General features: G+C 35.4%; 1 protein-coding gene across 5 annotated transcripts in view; it reads right to left on the reverse strand.

Moving 5' to 3' along the window:
- Positions 1-3,082: 3,082 nt before the first annotated feature.
- LOC132698752 (hepatic leukemia factor) overlaps positions 3,083-23,387 on the reverse strand; it is a 104,994-nt gene continuing 84,689 nt past the window's right edge. For 2 of the 5 annotated variants that reach the window (XM_060664985.1, XM_060664982.1), the window contains exons 2-5: positions 14,236-14,408; positions 11,337-11,514; positions 7,605-7,858; positions 3,083-6,266 (exon numbers count right to left, since the gene is read on the reverse strand). In XM_060664985.1, coding sequence (XP_060520968.1) covers positions 6,180-6,266; positions 7,605-7,858; positions 11,337-11,514; positions 14,236-14,408 — 692 coding nt within the window. In that variant the 3' untranslated portion in view covers positions 3,083-6,179. Of the gene's footprint in view, positions 6,267-7,604; positions 7,859-11,336; positions 11,515-14,235; positions 14,409-16,589; positions 16,703-23,387 lie in introns of those variants that run through there. The other 3 variants (XM_060664986.1, XM_060664983.1, XM_060664984.1) reach the window with 3 other exon arrangements.

Here is a 23,387-nt window from a genome sequence, read left to right on the forward strand (position 1 = left end):
AGTGGGAAAATGCTGGGTTTATACGACTATAAAAATACTTAGCTTGTGGCTACGTCACAGGCCAGTGAAGAAGTATTATTTTTAATGTTTGAGATATTGCTCGAGATTGTATTCCGGCGGTCGTTGCTTTTATTTGTGACAAAACATACATTGAAAATAAATCTGTACACCTTTGTACATAAATAAAATAAGCGACTACATTATTCGCATTTATGGTTCCACCATTTGACAACATTGAGAGTGACGTGTCATAGGAGAGTCAATGAAAAATCGGATGGCGAAAGGAAAAGTTTAGTTAGTATATTATCGACTCAGAGTTTCAAGACAGAATTACTTTTAGCACAATCACTTCTAGAAGCCCTTATAATATGTAGATTTAAATTGAAAAAATGTCAGACTTTAAGCAAATAATATTTATAAATATAAATATACAGATAATTCTCATTGTTTGCTTGTTCAATATTGAGGTGGCTTTTAATTGATGAAAATCCATTTAACAAAATAAATAAGAACTAAAAGTTCAGATTTTCAAGAAATTATATATATTCACATGCCAATTGTTTCGACAACACCGTGTCTCAATCAAATGTAATATTTACAAACTACCTGCTACTATATATTCCGAAAAATGACAATAAAGCCTTGATTAATGTTGTTGTGAGAACCTGTAACCTATTGGCGAAACAAGATTTATTAGATTGCTAATAGTCTCTTTAGACCAAAATTATTTTGAATTTAATGGACAGATTTACATCTCTAAATAAGGTTTGATTATGGGGAAACTCAGTTAGTCCTTTGTTAGCCGAGATTTTTATGGATAATTTGGAACATATACTAGAACATCCTTTAAGTAAAAGTTTTCTATGGTGGTATAGATACGTGGATGATGTCTTTGCTTGCTTTGTTGGAGTATCGTATAAAATTCACTATCGAGATTGGACAGGATAACCCCATTAATTTTTTAGACTTAACTATTACGAAAACGCAAAACGAATTAGATTTTTCCATTTACCATAAACCTTCACACACGGACACAGTCATACATAACAGCTCAAATCACCCTCGTGACTGCATTTCACTCTTTTATATACAGACTTCTTAATACGCCACTGTCAACAGAAAATTACAACAATTAAACAAATTGCACCGAACAACTGCTACAATCCGTCCATTATTGATAAAATTATAAATAAAGAACAAATCCAGACAACAGTGAACTCTATTTATCCGAAACCTAATACAGAATAGGAACAATTTAAAACAATGACATACATAGGAGAACCCAGTGAAGAAGTTTCAAAACATTTGTCAAAATTTTAATCAAGGTTTTATTGCCATTTTTATTACAATATTACATTTGATAAAGACACGGTGTTGTCGAAACAATTGTCATGTCATAATATATAATTTCGTGAAAATCTTAACTTTTAGATCTTATTTATTTTGTTTTCTTGTTAGTTGTTATGTAAATTTGCCAAAACATATTCCCAAATTTACTTAATAGTACAGCTTAGACCTATAGTTCATCGGTTTTAAACCCAACAGATAGAAAGTGATTTTTACAAAACTACTTTTGATTAGTTTTGGTTAGTTTTAATTGTGATTAATTAATAATCTAATAACGAAATTTTTGTGGGTATTAATTAGACGATCATGTTTCATTCAATTTTTTTATATAATATATTTTGCTAATTCTGGCCTATACCTAAACCCAAATATTTTTAAGTTGTTAATTAAAAAAAAATGATTTTTTTTTAAGATGAATAAAAATTGAAACCGTTTATTTAGACGTTTTTTCATGATAAAACTTGTGAGAACAACCAAAGCTTAATAGTAAAATTGAACAAAAGAATATAATGTAATATATATATATATATATATATATATATATATATATATATATATATATATATATATATATATATATATATATATATATATATATATATATATATATATATATATATATATATATATATATATCTGGCCCACTATGGCGCAGGCAGATATATACTGTCATTCTGGTCCCAAAAACCACTTACGCTTCGATCGTTTGGTGGATAGCCCTGAACAGGCAAACCAACATCAAAGCATTAAACAGACTTGCGATGCTGGGTATAACAGCTGCTATGAAAACTACGCCCACCCTGTTTATATATGCTAAAACCTCGGCGGAAAAAACTGCCATGAGGCTGCAGTTTAATGGTTTTTGGAGGAAGGCGGTTTATGGACATGCAGCTCCAAGAGCTACCACTTCAGAGTAATCTTCCCATATAATAGGCAGGAATGAGAACTCGTCAAGCTTCCTGAAACCGAAGGGGCTCATCTGGTACACAGACGGGTCCAAGACACAGAAAGGACCAGGAGCACCATACTGGTGCGATGGACCAAGAACAGACCACCATCTTCCAAGCAGAGATTTATGCAATTTGGGCCTGTGCCAGACACACATATATATCTGTTGCGACAGCCGTGCAGCCCTCAGGTCGCTCAGTCGAAATCACCGCAAGGTATCCGAGATTGCATTGAGATGCTTGACAGGCTTGCTAAGACGGGAACGAGAGGTCAGATAGGCTAGAAAAAGTGGAGCTTGTCACACAAGTAAACTACCTATCTGTCCTAGCCCAGAACCCGACAGCTTCATTAAAAGTCTATCTGAAGGTATGAGACACGCACTAAGGCCCTCTTGCTTCCAGCCTTATCGGGCTCAACAGGAATCAGCTGAGGCTGACTATTGGACTGATAACTGGACACTGGTCAACAAGAAAGCATCTTAGGAACATTGGCATTATACAAGATGTATTATGTCCAAGATGTAATGCAGCGGATGAAACTCCTTTGATGAAAGAAAATTCTGGGAGTTGACACGGGAGATAGTATCAACATTGTGGAAATGGGTGTTGGAAGGCTAATTCGCTATACCTCTTCAGTCGGTCTCCTCTACACTCCCTCGTAACTCACGAATTGTCGTTGATTCATGAATTCAAATTCCAAATTTGTACGTTGCGGAAATAAGTGGTCGGATAAATAGGAGGGTGGGGGATGGGGTAACAAATAAAACTCGAACCGCGTAATTTTCCCTTCATTTAATGCTCACAATAGCGGTTACAGTATGTTTGCCCTTTTATTGGTTTTTGTTTGTATTTTCCTACCACGAACTGAAAACCTAGCACGAAAAGCGCAACTATTATCGTACCGTAGGCCTCGGTGTTAAACATACGTAAAACATCGTCGTAGTCGACGAATTTCATTGTACAATGTTCGTAATAATTAACCAACGCGAAACGCGCGAAAAATATTACAATATATTACAACATTATTAGGTTTCTCGTCCAACAAATATAAAAATTTATTTATTTTTTTATTTGCGATAAGGCGTGCCCAAACGGAGGCTCTTCGTGACGCGGTAACGTTCGTACGTCACACGAACAAGTACAAACGAGTCTTGGCAGTGTGGCATCGTGCGAAAATGCCGTAACTAGTGCGCGATGCAAAAAATTAAACAACTCTCACCCTCTCTCTCTCGCTCTCTCTCTCTCTCTCTCTCGATACCGTAATCATGTGAGCGCGCTACGAAATTTACTAACATTCTTTCTTAAGATACTACGCTAACTTAACTCCAACCGGAAAAATAAACTATATAAACATAAAAACAATCAACAAGTACTATACTAAGAGGCGGGGGCGTGTTTCCCTCCGACCGATGTGGTTGCGTAGCAACGCCCCGGCCAATCGGACGCGGCCGTGGGCCCGCCTCCTCCCCCACCAGGCTTGACCGAAACCACGCCCCGCCGAGTAACAGAGCGCCAGCTGCCGAATTAGAAACTACGGGGTGGGAGGCGCCCGACAGATGAAACCCGTAATTGGGCGTTGAAGTGTAGTCGCCGTCATTGTTAATTGTGCGCGTGACTCAAACTGGTCTTGGTTGGTTGAAAACTCCGGAATCCGGAGGTTTGACGACACAGCGTACATTTTGTAAAACACAAAAGGAAATAATCTCGTCGTATTATTTACGATATTCATAAGCAAAAGTGATTGTGACAATGAAAATATAAAACACAGCGTATAAAGTAAAACTCTGTATTACGATAAAAATTTGTTATCCTATTAGATCTCCGTACAAAGCTATGTATTAATCCACTAGGTTCAACGAAATTCCCGCTCTTTATGCCGAAAGAAAAAAGGGCACATCAGGTAACAAAGTAGTAGGATCTCTTACCTTCTTTTATCTCTAGATCTCTAGATAGGGAGGAAACAAAAGCGAAATATCATTACGACGCTCCGGAAGGGATGGAGAAAACTTGGCCAAAACTGGCTGACGCTAGATAGAAACTTTCTAAAGCATGTATATAACAGTGTTGGTAGCTGCCTAGATGAGAAGAGAAAAAAGAATGGTAGTCGTGATTGGAAACTAACCCATGATAGTTTAAGAATATCAAGCGTTTGTCGGTCACAGGTACGAAAATGGGATGCAGGAATTAAATTACTTCCCTTAGATAACCGCGTTGCACATCCCCAAATCTCCCAAAGTCTACTAAAGTCCGAAGAAAAATTGTCCCTTAATATGATAGATGCAGTGAAGCTTCGAAAGGAGTTGCAAGATTGATGGATTGATGGATGGATCGGTGGAAAGCGTAACTAAGAGAACACCAAGAGGAAGAAGTTCATACTGTTAAAGAAACGCCGAAAATAAAAGTCAAAGTACGAAAATTCTTTTTAACTGCATAACTGCGGCATAAAATGCCCCGATCACAGCGCCCCCTACACCTTAACAAAACGATCAAATTTATGGAATTTCAAAAACGAAAGTGATTAGATAAATAAATTTTTAGACTCTATTTACCGAGATACATTGACGTATATATTGAGCTCGCTAATAAATTAAATTACTCATGAAACCTGGCTAGTATAACACCTGACTGGAATTTTGGTAATGCTAATTTTTCATACCCCTGAGGGTGTATTTAGAAGCCTGGCAGCGGTAAGTAGCTCTCTGCATTTAAATCATGGTTTTATGAACATCTCTTGCAAGTTTAGGCTTAAAACCGTTTCTATGAATGAAATATACATTGCCTAAGTTGCCTATTGTGAACCTGGAAGTAAAAATCGCCTCCCATGCTGGAAAGAAGTGGTTCTGTCAGATTGTTAACCAGAATCAACCTCATCATGGCAGTTTGTTGATATTTTGGAACGTCTAATAGACAAATATAATACAAAAATAAAAAATGAAGCAGGTTGTCTCAAACGTCAAGTTTGTGGAATTCAGAGCGGAGAAAGGGGTGTCAATACTACAATAACTGGGCTGTATGTGAGAAGGAACTTAAAAGAGGTAGCCTTACTGAAATTTCCCGCACTGGTTACATTATTCTTGTTACTAGATGGTCATACTGCTGATAGTAAAAATTTGAAGTTCGCCAGTCTGCAGCCTCTTGATGTAGAAGAACCAATAACCATGCACAAAGTCTGAAGACCATTTGTTGGTCCAGTTGAAGTTCAGAATAATCAACATAAAGAAGATCTCTAAATTTGCAATCCACATCCGGAGTAAGAGCTCAATATATTAAAAGTACACGTAAAGTAAAGAAACACCGGCCGCAGAGGAAAGTTGGGACTTCTTTATCCATTAAAAGGGGTTCAGAGGACACATTAGAAGACTCGACAGCAAAACTCTTTATGCTGAAATTTTCGAGGTATTAAATTTTAATTATATAAACTTTTTTCACATTTTGAGAGGCTCTTATTGTGTTTTACCGCATGGTTCGATTTAAAAAACCGTTTTGCCTAAGTTGAACTCGAAACAAGTAAATATCAATTACAAACAAACAATGTAGGCAACTCCACCGTAAGTTTAATCGCCGTGTCGTAAAACCCTTCGTGGTAATTGAAAAACCATCCACCCCGTAATATAAAAGGCCGACAGGGATGCCGAAACCCATTTCCGGGCGAAAATAACAAAAAAAAAAAATCACGAAGGTACGCAAAACTATTGTTTTCCTACTGAATGTCGTATTAAAATTAACACTACGAAATGATGACTACAGAATGCGCATGGTTTATATACAAATGTCGCGTTTTCAATTTTACGCGAAGGAACACGCCCTCGATTCGCTTTGTTTTCGTCTTACGCGACCTGACGATGACCGCCTTGAATTACGAAACGTTGTCCCGTCGCGTAAAACTTAAACGTCTTCGTACTTTGCCAGTTTGTTCTGCAACACGAGGTTTTCTTTTTTCAGTCGTTCCAATTCTTGACGGAGTCCCACGTTCTGCAAATGAAAATCGCACATTATCCAACTTCCATAGTAAACGCAACATATTAAGTTTAAGACCATTTGCGTTGCTCAAGAAGAAAGGCACGGATGACGGTACTGAGTGAACTCATCTATGGAAACGTTAAGTCTTCGCCTACCAACAGTTGCGACTTTTTGAAACTATAAAAATTGCAGAATATGCGATATTATTGTTATTATTTTATTATAATTGATAAATGTACTTGAAAGGAGAAGAATAGTTTTCAACTCTTCCAGTCTTTAACCTTTCAAGATTACGTTTTAAGACATCGTTTTATATCATAAAATCGAAGAGAACTTTTTAAAAAGATAAATAAATGGTAAATCAATAAATAAATACATACATACATGTAAATTATGCAACTGCATTAAAAGTTATAAATAAGCATGTCAATAGTTTTATGGTATAAAATCGTAGCAAACTTGTTAAAAGGATAAATAAATAGTAATAAATAAAATATTTTATTTATTTATTTTATTTATTTATATTTTATATTAAAAAAAAAACATGTAAATAATGCGACTATATTAAAAGTAGTATAATACTTGAAGGCAATGTTTTTATTTTTTTATGTTTTAGGACCGAGTTTTGTGTCATAAAGTACTAACTAATAAGTAATATAAATAAATAAATATTAAATCGCAATCTTGATCATCATGAAAAATACCACTAATATTAATATAAATACGTACTTTTTTAAATAAAAGTTGTTAAAGTTTACAGAAAAAATTAATATAAAAATTATTATTAAAAAATTTGAAAAAAAAAATATTTTGATAAGTCACGTGTGGTTGATACGCCACTGTCTATTTTGACATTTTAATTATTTATCATTATTATTATGCAAGAAAGAACGGCGCTAATAAATGTTGTGTTTTAAATAAAAACGACTTGAAACCAAAGAACAAAGAAAAAAGAAACAACGTCGGATCTTCAACTTTGATTCGGACATCTTACAAGTATGAGGTAGTCACAAAAATTAATTGCACATCTTAAATATATGAGGTTAGGTGATTTCGCTGAAACGTAAGCAACAAAAAGGCCTTATTTTCAAGGTAGCTGTGATGAGGTAATCCACAACAACAAGTAAACAAGAAACTTCACGTTGGATCTTCAATTTTCGTCATAAGAAACTGTTCGGACATCTTATAAGTATGAGGTAGGGGATTTCACTGACATTCAAGCAAATTATGGACCTCTTTTTTAAAGTAATCCTAAATAATAATAAGTCAAGAAGAAAGTTAGATTTGGTCAAGAAAATCTTAAAGGTACCAGGTTAAGGGATTTCGCTGAAACGTAAGCAAATAACTGACCTCCTTTTCGAGGTAGCCCGCCCTCAGCGCGATCTGGTTTTCTTTCATTCGTCGCGCGTCCCTCGATCTCTTGGCCGCGAGGTTGTTCTTCCTGCGTCGGGCCCAATATTTGTCGTCTTTGAGGTCGTCGGGCACGAACTGCTTCCGCGACTTCTTGATGATCGGTTGCGGTTTGAGTTCCTCATCTGAAAATGCTCTTGTCCGTGGATCGAAGTCTCGACAACTCGAAGCCATCGATAACGCTTCAGAAAAAACTGAATTTTAGACATTAGCATTGTGCCGTCACGTTCGATTCTCGGCCGCGAGCCTTACTAAGCTTCTTTCTGGTTGCTTCACTCGTGACGGTAGCTTTCGCGACCTCAGGTGACGCGTCATCGGCTCAGAAGTGGGACAGATTGAGAATGCCGTACTTGAGGAGAATCAATGTGACACGTGCACAGATCCTCGAAAGAATGGAACAAAAAGGAAAATCTATAGACGGAAGCAATGATTGACAAGTTTGTCTTTATTTGTTCTATTAGATTCATAACTTGCAACAAAACGTCAACATTAAGTTGAGTGATCGGATCAGAACAGATAATTGTTTATAGGCAATACGTCGAAAAAAGGATGCTACTTTGAACGATCTTCTCAGAGTGGGAGTGGAAGAAAACAAATTGATATCGCTTCAGAGTTATTATTTAGTTCAAACGTTGAGCTGCAAATATTAATCTGACGTCTAGCAGTAGAGAATTAGAGCAAGTCAAAAGGTCCTTTGGAGTAAGCGAGCAAATAAGTGGCTTCAAGGATATCTCCATCTTAATTTGGAATAAGTAGATGCATAGAGTTCCGACGAACATAACCTAAACAAAGGAACTTCAGACGAAGACACGTAAGTGGCCGCCTAATACGACACGATGGACGTAGGTAAAAATGCTGAGTCGCCTGTGACCTATTACTTATTATGTACTCCCTTTGTTGGGGTTCTGTTCGTGTGAATTCTCGTTGTGCATCTACTGCCATAGGTTGAACAAGTGAAGAAACACGCGTCATCCTTATTGGAGTGTCATTCAAATGATTGCGATCGGTATAGAGTTTATCTCTATTAGCACCAAATAGAATGATGATCCGAGTCATTAGGTTCCAATTCAAGTGTTTTGCTTAGTTTTGAAAGAAATAATTTAAGCACATTCAGTGCATTAATGAAAGGAGCAGTAATTGAAGAAATTAATGTAATCAGACAACCTCCGCTAGGGGATAGAACCAGAAGAAGAAGTGTATATTGATCTCTAAAAAACAAAATAGAGAACTCTTGCTTTCATTTGGTAAGCAATACATAGAAAGTAATCAAATGATCTTTTGACATTAATTTGAGAGGTTCAACTCGACAGATACAGAATCCATGTCGAAGGACATCAAAGTTTGAGATTAGATTTATTTATTTATTATTATTTATATGATTTCCGCGTATAATGTTTTTCGTTTTTCTGAAGATTAGTAAGGCTTCTCGATGTAAGTTCAACAACTCGCGAATGAAACAAATGGTGCAATGGTGAGATAAAAATAATATAAATTTCCGTTAAAAAAAAATATAGTCAAAAATACTGCAAAGTAGGAGGAGTTCAACTTACATAAAAAAAAATGTTGAAATGATACCTAAAACAAAGTGGAGAGTGTCCAAAACAAAAACGGGCACTTAGTATATGTTTTATGTATAGCTATATACCGGCGCTTGAGATAAAAATATGCAATTTAATTCATTAATAAGGGTTGAATATTGTGAAAATTTCCAGCATTGAAACAATAGAGTTAAAGAGTTCCATTTTATTTCATCAGGAAGGCGATTGATTAAAAGGCTTGCATCCTCAATGTACAGGGTGATCTAGACGAAATTTTCTATTTGGAAAAAGGTATATGAATTATGTTGTTGAAAGAATGAATATCTTCGTTTTGAGTAAAGTTGTTTCTATTTTTGAATACATATATACTGAGCACAAATATAAACAAACTTGGTAAGGTCAGAATGCAACGAATCCCTCTTTTCTGTGCTAAAAAGACTTCTGTCGATTGTATCGTAGACAAGATTCAAGGCGAGAATAATAATAACCGTCAGTACAGTGCGCAAATTCCTCAGCACGTAAATATTCATCGATCATAATACTCAACACTCTCATACTGAACCACTGGACAATCTTCAAAATGAGACTAGAACATATTTTCTGAGGGGGGTGGAAGAATCTTAAAAACGTTGCCTAATAGGGATTTAAAAACAGTTACCAATTATTGGCGTGGCTCAATATAGCGTGAAACGTGAATTTGTAGAAATAGTTTCTACATCATTGATAGGACAGGACCTAAAACCGATCCCTGCGGAACACCTATATCAATATCAACTTTGTAATTAAAAACACTGACAAGCTGCTTGCGCTCCTGCAAAAAGGAGTTTGCGGACGCCGACATTTGTTTGGAAAGTCGATTCACGATAACTGCATTTCTTTTAATGGTCACAATTTTTTGTTTATCTAGCCTTGTTCGTTTTCCATGAAATACAAAATTTTAGAATCGCGGCAAATTTTTGAACGACTTTATTCTGAAAATCATCGTCCAAAAAAATATACACGGTGAGCCATTAAAAATAACAAACTTTAGGTTACTTCCTGGTGAAACCGGAAACGCAATTCAATATTTTTATGCCGCAACTCCAACATACTCCGAACCGCATATTTTTATCTCAAGGCATTTTGAAATTCCGCCGGTACATATCTGTATTCTTATTTTTACACTATTTAAAGTGTTGTGATGAAGAATAAGAAATCATAAGAAATTGATAATTTTGGCGCCATTGATGTTTCTCTTGTTTTGGACCCGCAGGTACAGGGTGGTCTATTTAATCAATAGTATTTTTATGTATACAGGGTGTTCGATTTTGCCATGGCAGTAACCAACAACCAAGAATACGATATTAATTAGGTTTAGTTAGATTTAAAATAAAATACACGAGTTGTGGCAGGACGTAGGCCATATTTTTTGAAATAAAATTTTATTGGTAATTTTTATATATATATATATATATATATATATATATATATATATATATATATATATATATATATATATATATATATATATATATATATATATATATATATATATATATATATATATATATATATATATATATATTTATTTATTTATTTATTTTTTAACCCTAGAAATTACACTGCCTTCTTTTCTATATTAGATTAATTATTAATAAAATTGACTTAATGATCTATTGGTGATTTGGAAATGCAAAACTATATCGAACATAATCTTGCCATTAATATTGAGACCTAATACGTGTTAAGTACTGCAACTAGTTTTTGTGTGTCAGATAAAAAAAATGTTTTTTTTACCCACCTGAATGGTAAAAGTGAAAGGGAAAGGGCGTTTTATTTAAAACAATATTTATATTTTTTTAATTAGAAATAACATTTTTTATGGTAATTTTTGACTACCCTGTCAAAGCATTGAAGATTAACCACTTCCATGGAACCATAATAAAAATTGAAGAAAAAAAATAAAGATGGTTATTGTCCTGTCGCAACGTAAACATAAAAATACTATAAATAAATTATATACAGATTGAGATAAGGTATAGGCGTGTCTTAAATAGACCATCCTGTACATTAAAACAGGGCGGAAAGGAAAACGCCTCGTTTCTGCTCTGAAGATGGTCAACCATCGATATCGATAATGATACTCGATACTCACTCGAATCGGCGGGCGATGGGGGGTTAATGGTGTCCGGACTCATGCAGTCGCTGGGACTTGGAGATCGTTCCCGTTTCGGGAGGGGATGGGTTCCGTTTACGGGACCGATGGCACCGTGGGACCCGAGACCGTCCATGGATACCCCGTTTTCCGATAGGAACTCATCTAAGTCGACATACTAAAACAAATGACGATACGGTACAAAAAAAACCAAGAGGACGAGAATAACTGGGTATACAACTAATTGCGAAACGAAAGATGCCGTCAACAGAATTTTCTTATTCCGTTGAATTATCGATCTACAGGGTGAATTTGGAAAAATAAAAAATGGAAAAATGTGTTAAACAATAAATATGTTCCGGAATATCATCCGTTCGTTGAACTCCGACTGGAATCGTGCAGACGTGTCTAATCTTTAATAAGAGTGTCGGAAGGGTACTTCGCGACTATTTGGAAATGTGCCATAGTAGTACTTGTTCATACAGTTAGATTGGCATCACAAACTACTGACCTCTATCATTTCTTTCTATTCCCGGCAAAATGCTTGAGGCAATTAGAACAGAGGAGTTATTTTTAAAACTTGGTGAAACGCAACATGGCTTTTTTACAGGTACGTCGAATACCACAAATCTATCACTCTATGTTCAGGATGTGTCTTGGACGTTGGATACCAGAATGCAAATGGATGCTGTGTGTACCGATTTCTCCAAGGCATTAGCTAAAAATGTTTATACCATTATATTTAAAATTTTCTAGAAAATCATAAAAATAGCTGTTTTTGACATGAAGCGCGCGTCCTACCGACTCGTAAAGGAATTAATGTGATACTGACGTGCCAGTCGAAGCTCCTATATATACTCTTTAAAACCAAACTAAATTCATCGAAATCGGATTGGCCAAAAAAAAGTTATTCAACTTTTTCTGAATTAATATTTGACCCTTCCTCGCCCTTAATTTGAGGCGATAGAAAAAATAGTTCAAACAATATTTTTGAGATAACCCGTCTATTTTACAGCGCCCTAGCGGCCATTTTGTGAACCTGAAAATAGTTTCCAGCTTTTTCTCTTATCTGTTTTACCTATAAATATCATTTTTTCTAAATTGTAGGACTTTAACTTGAATGTCTTGCAACTAGCATCTATGACCAAAATTTTTGAAGGAACCTTATACGATAATATTTATGACTAAACATTAACTTAACTGTTTGACCGCAGCTACCAGGTAATAGGGGTCAAAAAAAGGTAGGCAGGTCACTGTGGTGTTGCATATTATGTACAATACATACTTTTATCTGGAGTAAACTTTGTTCGGTAGACACATGTATATTCTTTTTAATTTTAATTAGAAATAATCTTGAACATTTCCGTTGAGGTTGTCATATCAAGTCAAGTTCAAAAACTCACTTCACTTGATAAAATGCCGAGGTTGTGTGTCAAGAATCACGACATCAATTTTATAGATGTCTGGGCAAGATAGAGACGTAAGAATCTGTCTCTAGAATTGGACTTGACCGTCTCAATCAACAAAATAGGAAAATCTTATGAGAAAACACAGAACGCAGAAAAAAAAGAAATTTTTTTATAGTTCTTCTTTTTAGGTGCCTTCGGATTTTTGACTCAACTGCTACTAAACCTGACTAAGGTATTTTAAGAAACGAACAAAATTCAATAATTTTGGACATCGAGGATAAGCTGGAGATCTGGAGAACTTACATAAAGCAGCTTTTCAATGACCAACGAGCAACTTACTACGATCCAAAAACAACCGAGAACCCACTTCTAATTACAAGAGATGAAATTGACGACGCTAAAAGGATAGCAAAATTTGGCACAGTAGTGGGGCCAGACGATGCGCAATGTGAGATTTTCAACGTGGCTGACGAATATTCGATGCAGGTACTCTTAGATCTGTATACAAGACTGGTAATATTACCCATGATTGGCTTCTGTCTACTTTTGTTCCAGTCCCAAAAAAATGTCGACCATCTAACTGTGATGACCACCGACTCATGAGTTTAATGAGCCATGTTCTGAAAATACTCCTAAGAATCGTGCACGCCAGATATGCGAAGCTGAAACCTCTGACACGCAATTTGCCATTCTCGCCTTTAACGTTCTTGCCCAGAGATGCCTAGTCGATTATAGCAAAGCGCTTGATAGTGCCAGGCATGAAAAACTAATGGAAATCCTACAAAAACTGAACATCGACTATTACGACATGCAGATTATATCAAAGCTGTATTGGGGTCGATCCGGTAAGGCTAGAATAGAGAACGCTCTCTCCGAAGAGGTCAGCATACGGAAGTTTGTCAAACAGGGGTGTATCTCATCTCCAATGTTATTTAACATATACTCGGAAAATGGGAAAATCCATAATAATATTAGGTACGCTGACGACATTGTTTTGTGTGCGGACTCTCTCGAGGATTTACAGAGACTATTAAACAAAGTAGTGAAAGCTAGCACAGATTGCGGTGTCACCATGAACATCATCATAGTGATAACTAAAAGGAAGCAAGCAACAGGTCAGCTCATCGTAGACGGGACACCAATTGAACAAGTAAGACACTACAAATACCTTGACACCATAATTAATGAAGACGTTCATCATAAACAGAAAATCCTGCCACGCATACAACAGGCACGATAAAATGAAAAAACTATCGACGGCTCCGCAGCTATCACTAACATTAAGTAACAGTAAGGTTTGGTCTATCGTCATTTAGATCAGGAGTGTCAAAAGTGAAGGTACCCATGATGATAAGCAACCTCCAAAGGAGAAGCTGATACAAGAAGAACCCGCTACTAAACCTAGTGGTTTAATACAAGTTTTAGCGCAAAGGTCAAGATCTCAAGAATTTCGTAAACAATTTTGGTTAAAAGGACGGTGGGTGGGTCACCTTGAGGTCCGTTTCGTAGGTCTTGTCCCATAAGTTTGGGCCCAGGAAGGCGGTTTGTGCTTCGACGTTGCTCCACAGCTCGCCGTCATCTTTGTTCTTGTCGTCGCCCAGCAAACTGCTGGCCAGGTCTTTGATCGTCGAGTGGCCGTGAGGATGGTTCGGTTTGCTGTTTCCTGAAACGAAAACGTGCCTTCACAGCGGAGAGTTCAACTTATAGGCTGATCACCCAATAACAAATTGCAATTAACTTAATAAATAATCATAAATTTTTAATATTTTAATTGATTTATCATAAGAATATGTATTTAATAATTACGAGGTATTTTAAAGCCTTTTTGCAATAAAATTGTCGTTGTCGAATACGTCTCGCGTATTTAGTTGGTGAATTGTCAAAGGAGTGAAGTGGAAAACATTTAAATGGCTGGAAGAAAAGAAAATAGCAAATGGCAGTTTTACATTAAAACAACAGATCCACAAAACAAAATATATATATAAATTTTAGATACTTACTTATTTTTATTTTGCGATACATAAAAAAGTATTTAAATTAAATAAATTTAATAAAATCCATTAAACCCTTTACTAATGATTTAAAGAAAAGTTTTTATTTTCATTTCCTCAGCGTCAGTATAACAAACTTTCAGGTTTTAAACATTCAGATATAAAGAATAGGATGGTGATAAAAAAATTCTAAAGGATCACTAGTTACGTTTATTCTTGAAATCTATCAACACAAATATTTCCGTCACCAATACCAACAGGAAAAGATTCCCAATTTTATGTGAACATACCCCCAGAAACCAGTGACAACAAATATGCTTTTATGGATCAAAAATGTATTCAACTACAAGGAAATGAATACCCCCGTAAGACTAAGACTACGTAACCTATTGGATAGTAACAAAAAAGAAAGCAACAGCTACTATAAGAGGCGAAAATATCGCCTGCCCGTAGAGCACAAACGGAAACTACAGAACTGAGGACGTATAAACCGAAAAGATTAGTTTTGCTTCTCTAGCGGAAACTAAACTGAGCGCTATAAACCTCGAAGTAACGAAGCACGAGAACAATTGAGTGAAAATGAAATAACAATAGAGGAAATGACAGCTAGAGTTATATACAAAGACTTTACATTGTAACATGTAAACATTTTGTTTCTAATAAATTAAAAGTAAACGAAGAAATATTGCCTGATGGCGGAGGAGCTATAAATCCCCTTGAACTTTGCTTGCAGTGCTTAGGAAGCATCTCGACGATAATTTTACTTTGTTCTTCACAATTCTTATATGTAAGCAATAAGATATACATAAATATGTGTAGACGTACCGTGCGTTCGATTTATCTTGATAACATTTTAATTGGCTGTAACTTTTTTGTTTCTAGGGATATCAAGGCAAAATGTGGGGTTAATAGCCAAGTTTTTTCCAGGTGACGTACAAAACAAAACACCATCAATTTTCTAATATATTATATTATTTAAATGGAACACCCTGTATATTATGTATGTGTTTAATAGAATATTTTATTCCGATTACAATGATGTAACACACTTTATATTTTAGTCCACTCGTTTTTGACAAATCGGTGAAAATAGGAAATTTTTATATATTTCAAAGAGTGCCCTGACTGGCATACAAAAATATGTTTATGTTTGACATATCAGTCACATTTAGAATAGTTAAGGAATTTTTTACTTTAGTGCGTCTTCTCAATTTTTGGTTTTTGTTCTACCTTAATTTGTAAATAATTATTGATGTCACAGCACTCTTTGAAATTACATAAAAAATTCCTATTTTTGCCGATTTGTCAAAAAAGAATGGACTAAAATATAAAGTGTGTTTCATCATTGTAATTGGAACAAGATGTTCTATTAAACACATATATAATATTGTTAAATTAAAAAAAAGCATGGGTAGGCTTATATGTCAGAAAATTGATAGCGTTTTGTTTTATACGTCACTTGGAAAAATACTTGGCTACTAAACCTACAATTGAACCCACGGTACAATTGTAAGTCAGTTCTCGACAAACCACGCTCGAACAAAATTTTTAAAAAATCAAATTCCTTTTCAAAGACGCACGGAGAACGTCAGAATTCAAGCTGTAACATGTATCTCCGAAAACAACCGAACACGCGCGGTAATATCCCGGAAATGTCCGAAGCGACTCGGATCCGCGAAAAACGAAACTTTCATGGTGCACAATTAGAAAACAATATTCATTATTGAAAACACTGTATCTGTTTTTAGGAATTGGATTGATTTTTTTAATCCAATAGGCACGAACGTGGTGGAACCAAATTTCGAGGCTACTTTTTTTTTAGTTATAAAAATAAAACTAGCTGAACGCAATACCTTTGTTTCTCAGCGCTACCATGTACTGGTACACTTGGCCCAAAAGGACGTTATAAAAAGTCGCGTTACCGGCGCTACACATATCGTCTACGTAATCGAAAGTGCACTAAAACATCGACGCTCAATGCCCCACTGTCCGAACGCAAACCGAAGCGCTAAACATTTTTTTGTCGATTATGGTAAAATTCGGTGATAAAAAATCGCTTCCGAACAAAAAGTTATACGAAAGAGGATGCACACGACACTCTGCCAAGGCCGACTCGTTTTTTGCGGCCACAAGGAAGAACCAAGCCCGGCTTGATGTGTAACGGATAACGGGAGAGCCAAACAACGCGATCTTTTTAATCCGCATATAAAATTTTTAGAGATTTTACCTTAATTTAAGGGTTTCGATTCGGAATTTTGGGTCGTAGCTTCTCAAATTGAAAAAAAGAAATTTGTGTTTTACGGTTAAAAAGGAGTCTTATTTTTTATATACAACCATTGTAAGGTAAACAAAAATAAATATCAAAAGCATTGAATTCCGTTCTGTCATTTTTTTTACTTAAAAAAAGGAGGTTTTTTAAAACTAAAACTAAACTTACATTTAATGAGAATTACATTTCAAATAAATATCGGCATTCCCATTGAGAGTAAAAAAAATAAAATAAAAACAATTAATAACAATACTATAGTGTACGGAGACTTATTTGACATAGTTTCTTTTAAAAACTTAATAATAAAAAATGTAATACATATCATAAAAAGGAATATAGGAATTTTTTAACAAAATCTAGTCAATCGCACCTCCAGTTTGAGCGGAAGCGACGGTAGGTTTCAAATTTTAAATGGCACAACCTACATTTTTTTGCAGTTTTGGATTCAGGATAGGACGGGTTTCCTGTTTTTTTCTTTTACTTCATTTTTGAAAATTGTGTCTAGGAGGCTGTGACCATCGTAAATACCATTTACCGGGTCGTCTGATCATTGCCTAATGACAAATAGCATTTAACGTAATGAACTATTAATATTTTAGTGTTTTCAAATAGCGCCCTAGTGGAAACAAAAACTTTTTAAAACTGGTACTTGTTTTGCAACATTTTGACAGCAAAATTTTCAAAATTCGTTATAAAATAAGCTCACATGAAGGAAAAAACCAGATAAGTAAATACTTTTTAATAAAAGCAAAATATTACTTAGGTGGCTTTGCTTCTATTCATCATCAAGTAGCCATGATTAAAAATTCTGTCCATTTTTATCTGATTATCGATTTTGTCTTGTTATCGATTTGGATTATCATGGAAAACGATAATAAATTTACAAATGGAGAAAAAGTAGTTTTTTGACTTGCGATTATACAATTTTCTGTAGTCCGTAATTTTATTGAATGTATATCAACACTTAAAGTCGCCTGATTTGTGCTATATGCCTATATGACTTGCTACAACCCATGTTGATTTGGGCAAACGCATTTTCAAAAATTGCAAATATTATTGTCAAAACAAAACAAGTCATAAAATTGAATTCAAAGTAAGCTGGATGTTTGGAGTGCAGAATATTTACTCTCGCACACATACGTTATTCTACAAACGTTTATGCGGATCTTTTACGTATCCCATAGAAAGTACAAATAAAAAACACGAGAAAATCGCCGCCTTTCGACAAGAATCGAGTTTACTTATAACGCTTTTGCCGACATTTTTATTTCGTTTATTGAAACGCGACAAAAAAAAATAATAATCACAATTGTAATTGCTGAGCCGTTCGAACAGACGAAATGTGGCGAAAAAACTTGGCATTGAGTCGTTTATTTACGTTACGCTGGGTTTGAATGGAATTATATATCCGTTCTAGGCGGCAAAACTATCGATATGGGATACGTGTACACAGTGAAACCGTACGTCGTGAATTTAGTCTTGCGAAGCACACATAAAAAAATGACGGGCAATTTAAAAGTGATGGGAAAAGTTTACAACGATATACAGCTTAAATGGTGCCGTCGCTATAACAAAAACTAAGTGGTCTGAATGTCTCTTTATTAATTTGAAAAAAAAAAAACAACTTATTTGAATTAAGTTAGTAGAGAGGCTTGTAAAAAAGTATGAATTACTTGTGTAAGACGCATATATTTTTTAAGCTACCCCCTCTAAAATTTTAGTACGTACGACGCAATAAGCAATCAGATGTTTTCTTAAAAAGCCGCATTTCTCGCCCCTCGCTCTAGTTTTGGGGTGCAGTAACATTTTAAAAAATATCTTTTCGGCATTTCTCGGTTAACCGTGCATTGAACTGTTGCGGGTTGTGTTTGCGTTACGTGAAATTGCGAAGACTTAAACGTGAGGGTTCTCACGAGTACAGTAGTTGCATTTCATGATGTTTTCATTTTATTGGCCAAAATACCAAAGTACCAAATGGTTTATTTATTGACGGTTTCCTTTTTAATTTCTAAAATATACCCAAGGAATTTGGGTAAATATTAGAGTGTTCTCTCTCAGAACTACTTTAAACATTGTTCATTTGCTTGTTGAAAGTCGAGTGACTCGGCCCTTGTTGTTGTTGTTGTTGTGTTTTATTGTTGTTTATTTCGCGTGTCTCTGCCCTTAGTATCCATTGCACGATCGGAATAATCAGCACTAGTGAATGAAAGAGGTACCATGCGTGTCTCTGCCCTTAATACCAATATACTGTCGCGTGTCTTTGCCCTTAGTATCCATTGCACGATCGGAATAATCAGCACTAGTGAATGAAAGAGGTACTATGCGTGTCTCTGCCCTTAGCATCCATTGCACGATCGGAATAATCAGCACTAGTGAATGAAAGAGGTACCATGCGTGTCTCTGCCCTTAGTACCAATATACTGTCGCGTGTCTCTGCCCTAAGTATCCATTGCACGATCGGAATAATCAGCACTAGTGAATGAAAGAGGTACCATGCGTGTCTCTGCCCTTAGTATCCATTGCACGATCGGAATAATCAGCACTAGTGAATGAAAGAGGCACCATGCGTGTCTCTGCCCTTAATACCAATATACTGTCGCGTGTCTTTGCCCTTAGTATCCATTGCACGATCGGAATAATCAGCACTAGTGAATGAAAGAGGTACTATGCGTGTCTCTGCCCTTAGCATCCATTGCACGATCGGAATAATCAGCACTAGTGAATGAAAGAGGTACCATGCGTGTCTCTGCCCTTAGTACCAATATACTGTCGCGTGTCTCTGCCCTAAGTATCCATTGCACGATCGGAATAATCAGCACTAGTGAATGAAAGAGGTACCATGCGTGTCTCTGCCCTTAGTATCCATTGCACGATCGGAATAATCAGCACTAGTGAATAAAAGAGGTACCATGCGTGTCTCTGCCCTTAGTACCAATATACTGTCGCGTGTCTCTGCCCTTAGTATCCATTGCACGATCGGAATAATCAGCACTAGTGAATGAAAGAGGTACCATGCGTGTCTCTGCCCTTAGTATCCATTGCACGATCGGAATAATCAGCACTAGTGAATGAAAGAGGTACCATGCGTGTCCCTGCCCTTAGTATCCATTGCACGATCCAGCACTAGTGAATGAAAGAGGTACCATGCGTGTCCCTGCCCTTAGTATCCATTGCACGATTGGAACAATCAGCACTAGTGAATGAAAGAGGTACTATGCGAGTCTCTTCCCTTAGTATCCATTGCACGATCGGAATAATCAGCACTAGAGATTGAAAGAGGTACTATGTTTGTTCTGCCCCTAGTACCATTCTGAACTCAGTTCCATATTTTATGCAAGATGTTATCTGTGATGTCTGGTGATATGAAGTAATATTAAGTTTGCTTCATAAATCTTAATAATCTTTGGTACTCAGGATATTTTTTAGTTTCAGATGCGAACCATGTCACCTCGCTGATGGCCTGTTCACCGTGCGTTTAGACCAAAAAAAACTTGGAAATTACTCATTAAAATTAATAAATATATGTATTATACATTTTCAACTTCAAATTTTATCGTTCTGGTTGCCTCATCCTACACTTGGTGTTTTCTAATCACACGTCATTAATTATAAGGGCCATTCTAAAAAGAAAACTTATACGAGCATGTGTCCTAAACGTCTTAACTTTTGAGGTAAAAAAATAGATATCCTAATGAATTTTGGCACACACGTACTAAACTTCCGTGCATAGAAATCGACACACTGTAAATTTTTGACTTTAGCATATTCATTTTCCAGAAACCATTCAGCTGCAAAGTTATTGTGACGTAAACAATATTTTAGTGCGGGCTTTAGCTCCAAACATTCAATTAAATCTATCGTTGGTACTGTCTGTGATGATTTCTTGAGGGACTTGGGGGATGGTAAATTTGTGTTGGCTGTATTTTTGGATTTTAAGCGTGCTTTCGAACAATAAGTAGAACTAGACTGTTAAGAAAATTGTACAAAACGGGTATTAAGGGAACAGCGTATAAATGGCATAATATTTAATAGATGGAGTATAAAAAACGAAATATAAAAATTCCATAACTGTAGAACATGGTGTTCCTCAGGGGACAGTTTTGGGACCATTGTTGTATATTGTAAATATTTTAGATGATATTATGGGTGAAAATGTAGATGAAATGCAAAGAAAAATGAATGCTGATCTGAAGAATGCTTTTGAATGGCTGTGCAATAATAACCTTTGTATAAACACGGACAGCCAAAATTTTGTATTTTTGGTAAGCGACATAAGTTGAGTAGATTAAATTTCGATGTAAACATTTATATTAACAACAAAAATTAATTCATGAAAACGAAATTAATTAAATATCGGGGTGTTATATTTGACTCAAATTTGACGTCATACACATGCCGATTACATAATGAAGAAATTTTCTAAAAAAATTAATTTTATATCTAGAATAGCGAAAAATTTGTCAATTGACACCGAAATCTTATTGTATAACAGCCTGGCCGCTCCCCATTTAAAATTTTGCTCCACACTTTTGTTCAATTTGCTTAATTATAAATTGGAGCAATTGCAGATTGTTCAAAATAAGGCCATGAGAAATATACTAAAGTGTAACAAATATACGCCAATTCAAAGCATGTTTAGTGTTCTTAATTTCTTGTATGTAAAACGAGTATTGTTTAATGTCTTTGTATTTATTGTACAAAACTCTGATACCCTTAATAAATTTAAAAGACTTTTAAGATGCCATGTATTTGGTTTCCGTGTATCTGGAATTTTATATTTTATATTTATAATTTATATTTTGTATTTTTTATGTAGCATAATGCTAAATAAAGATTTTATTATTATTATTTAGTTACCAATTTTTTTTTTTAAATACAGAGTGGCAGAGTCGGGTGATGAATCTTGCCAAAAGCCTTAGAAAAGTGTGAACAGGTCTCAAAGGAGTTGTGCGAAATCCATGTTGATTGAAGTCTGTGTCCTGCTTTGCCATGAAAAATAATTCAGTATAAATATTGGCTCCCAAATATTTGACAAAATGGCATAACTACTTGCGTGAAGTCAGCAGATTTCAGGACTGGAACAATTGTGCAAAGTTTTGGAAATTTATTAAAAATAATATTGAGAGGCAGTGCGAGAGTTGAACAATATTTTAGGTATGCCGTTAGGCAACGGTCTATTTTATTGGATATAAGGCAAGCAGTATCACGCATTTTAAATTTAGAGGCGAAAATAACCGCAATCGGTGCTGAAACGAAAGCGGCAAAATCCTGAAACGAGGAAAAGTCGGCAATAAAAACAACTACAACCTTGGAATTATGCCCGGCGTAGAAATCGATTTAAACTTGACCTTCGTACTTTTGTTTCGCTAGCTGATTGTTAATTCCGTACAGATTTTTGCGAGACGGACGACAGGCACGAGCAATACCGGGTTATTCCGAGGTATGGAACAGATACATATTTCTCAGAACCAACCGAAGATGGATCACAATTAAGCTATTTATACAGACCAAGCCTCGTTCGTGAAGGACCTCTTTCTCAATGACGATCTCCGTTGACTATTAACTAATACTAACCACCGATTAATCTACGATTGTTCTTGCAAAATGAATGACAGCGTATCCAAAAGAAACTCTTTCTCCAGTATCATTAAAGTTAAAACTCGGCTCAGTTTTATATGACAAATCGTATTAACAATTTTTTATAATATAATCATTTAGTCAAGATTACAGTTCGGATTGTTATGCACAGAAAATGCTTAAAATATGTCTGGTTTTACCAAAAAAAAACGTCAAATATATGCTTTTCTCTACCATCTATGTACTTTTATGCCATTTATTTTTTATATATATTGTTTACTGAAAATCAAGGAAAGAATAGTCAATCAAAGAAAAAATCACATTATATTTACAGTTTTTAGACATAAAAATAATAACGCTTAATTAGGAGTTTTTATTAACATTAGCTAATAATAAATTAGTGTTTTATATATATATATATATATATATATATATATATATATATATATATATATATATATATATTCTCACGTATTGATTCACGGATGGAAAAATGTGATGACACTATATTCCGGGATATCATCCGTTCGCTCGTTGAACTCCGACTGGAATCCTGCAGACGTTTCACCAAAATCTCACTTGGCATCTTCAATGCTCGCGCTCCGAGTGTTCGAAGTGTTTTCGGAGCGCGAGGAAAGTTGACTGCATCTAGCATTAATGGGAAATTTGTCTTCGGACTCGATCATTTCAATTAAAATGTTTTTCCTGTATCGACTGTTAAGACTTTTTATTACGCTCTGGTCCACCGGCTGTAACACACTTGTTCTTTTGGTTGGAAGAAATGCCAATTAAATATTCCGTAGAT

This window comes from Cylas formicarius, unplaced genomic scaffold, assembly GCF_029955315.1.
Source record: "Cylas formicarius isolate icCylForm1 unplaced genomic scaffold, icCylForm1.1 PGA_scaffold_2__14_contigs__length_35257938, whole genome shotgun sequence".
NCBI lineage: Eukaryota > Metazoa > Arthropoda > Insecta > Coleoptera > Brentidae > Cylas > Cylas formicarius.